At 36.6% G+C, this 6,905-nt stretch overlaps 1 protein-coding gene across 1 annotated transcript; it reads left to right on the plus strand.

The window, feature by feature from the left end:
• The first annotated feature begins 1,629 nt into the window (after positions 1 to 1,629).
• On the plus strand, positions 1,630 to 6,226 carry LOC106308191 (muscle M-line assembly protein unc-89). The gene is made up of 8 exons (XM_013745328.1): positions 1,630 to 1,989; positions 2,095 to 2,274; positions 2,362 to 2,483; positions 2,588 to 2,631; positions 2,713 to 2,747; positions 2,842 to 2,994; positions 3,074 to 4,694; positions 5,166 to 6,226. The coding sequence occupies exons 1-8, from the start codon at positions 1,931 to 1,933 to the stop codon at positions 6,006 to 6,008; spliced, it is 3,057 nt and encodes a 1,018-aa protein (XP_013600782.1). The 5' UTR covers positions 1,630 to 1,930; the 3' UTR covers positions 6,009 to 6,226.
• The last annotated feature ends 679 nt before the right edge of the window (positions 6,227 to 6,905 follow it).

The following is a 6,905-nucleotide window of genomic DNA, read 5'->3' on the forward strand; positions in this document are numbered from 1 at the left end:
AGGAAATTCCGACGGAATTCCGACGCCAACGGCTAGTTCGTCGGAATTTCCTCGGAATTTTGTAAAATCCCCCAACGGCTCTCCAACGGCTATAATATTTCCTCGGAATTCATCGGTTTTTTCCGAGGAACACATATTTCCTCGGAATTTCCTCGGAATATTCCGACGGATTCATATTTCCTCGGAATTCCGTCGGTATATTCCGAAGAAATTCCGAGGAAACCAAATTTTGTGTTTCCTCGGAATTTCTTCGAAAATTCCTCGGAATATTCCGAGGATTTCATTTTCCGTCGGAATGTCCGTCAGAATATCGGTGTTTTCTTGTAGTGCTAGTAGCACAAAAGTTGAGACTTGTAAGAAACAAACACACCTACCAAACTTCGATGCCGTGTACCAATTTACATAAATGAAATATAGACATATTGGCTAGTTGAAAAGATTCTATTTGGTCAGATGGCTAATTTAGTCGCCGGTATCTCAAAGTTAGAGCAAAGTAGACATGTACTGGAAAATTGAAAAACGAAGGCCTCAAAGTTAATGCGCTAAAATCAGCTTGTTTCGAGGTTTCGCATTAGATTTGTATAATTGAATGTGATTTGCGATGAATAAGGAGATGAAGAAATTTGATAGACTATACTTCCATCTGTTTCACAAAAAATATCATTTTAACAATTTTCACATAGATTTTAAAAATGATTAACATTAATTTCAAGGTAATTCTCTTAAATAGCTTTTTTAAGCTTTTGGTACAAAAACGGTCTTCGAAAAAAAAAGAGACCAAAATAGTTTTTTTACTTTGAAAATTTTAATTTTAATTTTTTATTTTTTAAAATTTGAAACAATATCCCCAAAACTCTATCCCTTAACTCTAAACCCTAAGTATAAATTAATGAGCTAATTAGCTCAATATACTTATAAGAGTGGGATACCATACAAATGAGAGAAAATGGTAGTGATGGGAGGAAGAAAAATGGAGGGATTTAGGGTATGGATTGCAAATAAGTATAAATTAATTAACCCTGAATATAACTCTAGTCAAATACATTTTTACCATTTAATAAAATTTATTTTGGTCATTTTCTTCGTTGAACACTATTTTTGCGGTAAAAACTTAAAAAAAGTTATCCTAAGGAATTTTTCTTAGTTAAAATTATTTATAAAATTAATACATTGTGTAATTAATATTAATATTTTTGTAAACAAATTATATTATAATTTTAAAATAGTATTTTGAAAGTAATAAAAAATATCAAAATAACATTTTTATGAAACAAAAAGTAAAAGATGAAACAAAGTTCAGTGAAGTCTTCCGGGAACTTAATCAGAACTTGCAAAACTGATTTGATTAACTAATAGTAGTATCCTACATCAAACCCTTACTTCCTTTAGTACGTATTAATGATCCTTAATCCTTTAATCTTGCGAAGTTTGGTAAAATTAAGGAAATTGCATGTTGTAAGACAAATAAAATATTTAAGTACAAGTAAACAGTCAATATAGAAGTCTGTGTGTTATCGGGTGAAGTGGGTGTGTCGGCGTACACAACGAAGGGGCCCATATGGGCATATGATTAAATCATTTATTAAATATTAAATAAATGAGAAAAGAAAAGAAAAGAAAAAACAAAAAGAAAAGAGAAAGAATCAAAGAATTTCTACTATGAAAATCTCTCTCTCCTCTTTCTTCTTCTTCTACATGTGAATATCTGAGCGTCAAGTGCATGTGCTCGCTATTGGATCTCAAATCATCGTTTATACAGCTTTTACTTCTCTATCTCGTAGCTGTCACGAAACATTCTCTTTCACTTCTCTCTCTCTGCTAAAATAAATCAGAAACATATCAACATTCTTGAACAGAGCCATTAGTTCTTCAACTCTCCTGCTGAATCTTAAATTTACTCATCTTCTGTGTTTGTTTGTTGGATCTTTAAATGGATCCAAGAACAAGACTTGACTACGCTCTGTTTCAACTCACTCCCACCAGGACAAGGTAGTTCTTAAACTCAAAACGGCATTTATTTCTTTCTTTTTTTTTGTTCTTGACCATGTTTGATTCTCTGTTTTTTTTTTTTTTTTGTCTTTTTCCTGTCTGAAGATGCGAGCTTGTGATTTTCTCCGGTGGCGAGAACGAGAAGCTTGCTTCCGGAATTTTTCAACCGTTCGTCACGCATCTCAAAAGCGTTAGAGATCAGATTTCTAAAGGCGGATACTCCGTCACTCTCCGTCCTTCCTCCGGCGCCGGCGTCAATTGGTTTACCAAAGTGACGCTTCAGAGGTAAAAAAAAAAAAAAAGCTCTCTCCGTCTTCTAGTAATCATTTGTCTGAGAATGTGCTAAACTTTTGCTTCCGAAATTGGTTAAAGATTTGTGCGATTCGTGACCACTCCGGAGGTTCTTGAGAGGTCCGTGACATTAGAGAAGGAGATTGAGCAGATCGAGGATTCGATTCAGTCTAATGCAGCCGCCATTTCCGGCGAAGCAGAAGGTAACATCATGTTCGGACACAGACATGCTTTATGTTATTAAAACATGAATCAGGGATTTGCAATTGTTGTTTTGACTAATATTTTTCCAACGTCCTGTATATAGGAAACGAGCTGGGTACTACTCAGAAGTCTACGGCTTTATCAAAGGTTATTCCTTTTTAATGCTCAAAGCTCTGAGTTCTTGATTAATGTTTCAGTTGGTTATTGACTCTGTTTGTATTTGTATAGGCACAAGGTGAATCTGATGGCCAAGAAAATTCTAAGTAAGTTTTAGTATAGCCTTCCTTTGTTGTTATTTGTCTTGATCGGTTTTGTGAAGTAGATTGATCCTGACAAGCGGTGAAATGAATGTAACAGGGTTGGTCTTCAGCGTGTTCTTGAAACCCGCAAAGCGGCTTTGTGCAAAGAGCAAGCCATGGCTTACGCTAGAGCTTTGGTTGTTGGGTTTGAATTGGACTACATGGACGATCTCTTGTCCTTCGCAGATGCTTTTGGAGCTTTGCGTTTAAGGTTAGTAACTGAAACCATCCATGTCCTTGTGTGCATTTGTATGAAGATGGTGAATAAATCACTTTTGTGTTGCGTTCAGGGAAGCATGTGTTAACTTTGTGGACTTGTGCAAGAGAAAGAACGAAGATAGGATGTGGGTGGACCAAATCACGGCAATGCAAGCCTTTCCCAGGCCTGAGCTATCCTTCATGGGTGACTCTGGGATCATACTCGCTGGGGAAGAGAATGATATCGTCAAACAAGGGAACAACATGGACGCAATGAGCCAGGGTAGCTTTGAGACTAGCCAAGGTCCTCCTCAGATGTCAATCCCCTGGCCAAACCATTATCCTCCTCAGTACATGCAAGGACATGGCTATCCTCCTTATATGTATCCCGGCCCGCCACAGTACTTCCCTCAGTGGCCTGTCAACATGGGAGGAGATGTGGAGTCAAGTGAGAAGACTTCCAAGAAGAAAAAGAAGAAGAAGAAAAACAAGAAGAAGAAGTATGAATCTTCCGAGGAGCAAAGCGATGAGTCCAGCGCCGAGACTGTATCAGAGGAGGGGAATGAAGGGAAGAAATCATCTAGAAAAGTTGTTATACGCAACATAAACTACATAACTTCAAAGAGAAACGGAGCCAAGGATAGCGATTCTGATGAGTCTGTAGACGAAGAAGAAGAAGGCTTTGTGGATGGAGACTCCATCAAGCAGCAAGTGGAGGAAGCTATTGGCTCGCTGGAGAAACGGCATAAATCGACTTCACGCCGTAGCAGGAGGAAGCACAAAAGTCATAGTGAAGATGAGGAGGACTCAGGTAGTAAAGAAACTAAAGGGAATGATAACTGGGATGCCTTCCAAAACCTTCTTTTAAAAGACAAAGATTCAGACCAGGAAACAGCTTCGTGTCCGTTGAACATGGAGTCAGAAGCTGTGAGCAAGAGAGAGCTGCCTTCGGATGATTCTTTCTTGGTTGCAAATGGGAATGAGGATTGGGGGAGGGAGAGCAGTATTAAGAAACTTGATGCCGGTGAGAATGTTAGGCTGATGAGAAGAGAGAACAACTATGACGATGATATGATGATAAATCCTGGTAGAGGAGATGAATCAAGAAGCTACTCACAGGCAGAGATGTCTGTTTATAGTGGGAAGCTCCGAGCTAGAAATGAGACGGAGGAAGACTGGTTCATACGTAACCAAGCAGACACTGAAAGAGATGTCAAAACCTTTGTAGGAGACGATTTGCATGTAACAAAGAGAAGTGAGAGAGATGTCCTGACTGATGACTCGTTCATGATCCATTCTCGTGTTGAGAGCCAAGTGGAAGAGTCTCGGTTAAGGACAGAGATCATGGACTCTGACGTTTATGGAACCACCAAACAAGAAAACTCCTCTGCACCGGAGGAGATTAACAACAGACAAGAGCCGGATGATCTTTTCATGGTTCTTGGACGTGAACAAGATGTTACACCTGCGATGGTGTCGTGGACCCCTGAGATTGACTTCGAGGCTAACGCTTTGGCTGAAGAGAAACGCAAAAACGATTTGGAAACTGCTGCAAAGGCCTCTGAACAGACTTCAGATGTTAAAGAAAAGAAACTTCGTGTCGTTAGAAAGGATGCAAAGACAAGAGGAGCAAGTAGACCTGACCCTGCTTTGAAAGCTAAGAGAGCTCCCTGGGGAAGTAGAGCAGCTGCCACCAAAACCAAATCCGAGCTGGTAAATTTCGCTTAACTAGCAGCGTTTCATTTTTCTTGATTAGTTTCACTCTGGTTCTATAAATTGGTACGAAAATTTTCTTAAAATTTAATTAATACTAATCAAATCGGTTTAAACCATTTTAAATTGGTTTAAATCATTTTAAATCATTCTAAATTGGTTTAAACTATTTTAAATTGGTTTTAGTAGAACTAAATTAGTCTAAATATGTTAAATTAAACAATAATGTTAGTATAAATCCACAATTTTGTCTTTTTTGTTTTGTTTTGTATATATACTTATGATAATTCATCAAAATAATTTTATAATAAAACCAAAAACTAAAATATCGTATATAAATGTGAAATATATATAAAATAAATTAATAATTCATCAACGCCTAGAGTTCTGAATTAATAAAATGCTTCTAGTTACAGCCTAACGATTAACATTGGTTTCACTTTTTCTCACTTGGATTTGGTATTTTGATAGGAGGAAGAGAGGAAGAAGAGAATGGAAGAACTTTTGATTCAGAGGCAAAAGAGAATCGCTGCGAAGAGTTCTGGCAGTAATGTATCAAGTCCCTTGGCCTCCAAGAAAACTCCTACTGGAACCAAAACCGTGAAGACCTCGAATGAGAAGACACCAGCAGAAGCCGTCAAGGCTAAGCCGGTACTGAGAAGTTCCACCATTGAGCGCCTTGCTGTTGCCAGGACAGCACCAAAGGAGCCACAACAAAAACCATTAACCAAAAGAACATCAAAACCTCTAGGAAACAAGACAGAGAAACCTCAAGACAAGAAACCTAGTAGAAAAAGTCCGGGACTTTCTCGTGACCCGAGTTTCGAAATCAAGGAAACAGTGGAGGAAGAATCACAGTCTTACTTGCCGGTGATGCTCGTTGATGAACTTCCTCCTGCTGCTTCTTCTGTTGATGACTTCAAAGACATTAAAGAGATGCATAGCTTGCCGAATGAAACAATCACCAATCATCAGAAAGTAGAAGATCAGACGAAGATTGATGATGAGGAGATAGTGAAGAAGACATCCGTCTGCGAAGACAAGCAAGTCACTAACAACCTTTGTTCGGAGGATGTTGAAGAAGTTAAGGCTTCACCGCCAAAACCACTGTCTCCAAAGAAGTCGGTGACGTTTTCAGAGACAAACATGGAGGAGAAGTATTTCTTCTCACCAACGGTGTCGGAGACTGACGTCTCGACGCCTCCGGCTACTGAACAAGATCACTCGAGGAAGAAATGGAACAGTGAAGAGACGTCTCCGAAGGCTACGGCCAAAGGCTTCAGAAAGCTTCTCATGTTTGGAAGGAAAAAATGAAAGATTCTATAGTTACTACAACGACGTCGTGTTGAGTTGCCGGGTTTAATACTTTTTATCTTTTATTCTTTAAATTGTTTGTTGTGTGATATTAAATTCTGCTGCGGTGTTTATCAATTTGATTTGGCTGTTTATATATTATTGTTGATGTGTTGTTTACAACATTTGAGTGAATACATATCGGTTCGGTGAGTTTGAATAAAGTAAGGTTATTTGGATTTTTGTAACTAAACTATTTGATTATGATCATTATAATAAACATTTTCCCGGTAAATTTATATGAAAATTATTTAAAAAATATCTTATGAAAAAAAAATTATGTTAATGATCGAATTAATATATTTCACCTTTAAATAATTTTAAAAAACTTCTTTTTGTTAATTACATAATTTGTTTACTAATGAACTGATCTTATTTTTAAAAATATTTTAGGTAAGAAAAATGATTTATCGCATAAAAACCAAACATTTAGGTCAAAAAATTTCATGCCTACTATTTGGTTACAATGAAACTATGTCAGCTCGGTTTTATATCATGATTTAGCAATTTAAAAGTTAATTATGGTTATGAGAAGTTTACGTTAATGTGTCAATCCTATCTATCTTCGATATTTTTCTCTTTTTTGTGTCATTTTGGTTATTGCTTGATATAAATATTGATTTTTTAGTTTATTCTCATTTTTTTCTTTTATTTTGGCTTCAGATTTAGAAAATGTTTAAGATTCAAAATTATTAAAGAGATAGATACTTAGGTTAAGATCTGAGCCTTGTGCAGAATAAATACTTATTTTATATTTTTCTGCAATGAAATAATAAAATAATAATTATATATTAAATAACTAAGAAATCAGTTAATATTATATAATAAATTGGCTTGCACATATAAATCAAATGACCG

Source organism: Brassica oleracea, chromosome C1, assembly GCF_000695525.1.
Source record: "Brassica oleracea var. oleracea cultivar TO1000 chromosome C1, BOL, whole genome shotgun sequence".
Classification (NCBI taxonomy): domain Eukaryota; kingdom Viridiplantae; phylum Streptophyta; class Magnoliopsida; order Brassicales; family Brassicaceae; genus Brassica; species Brassica oleracea.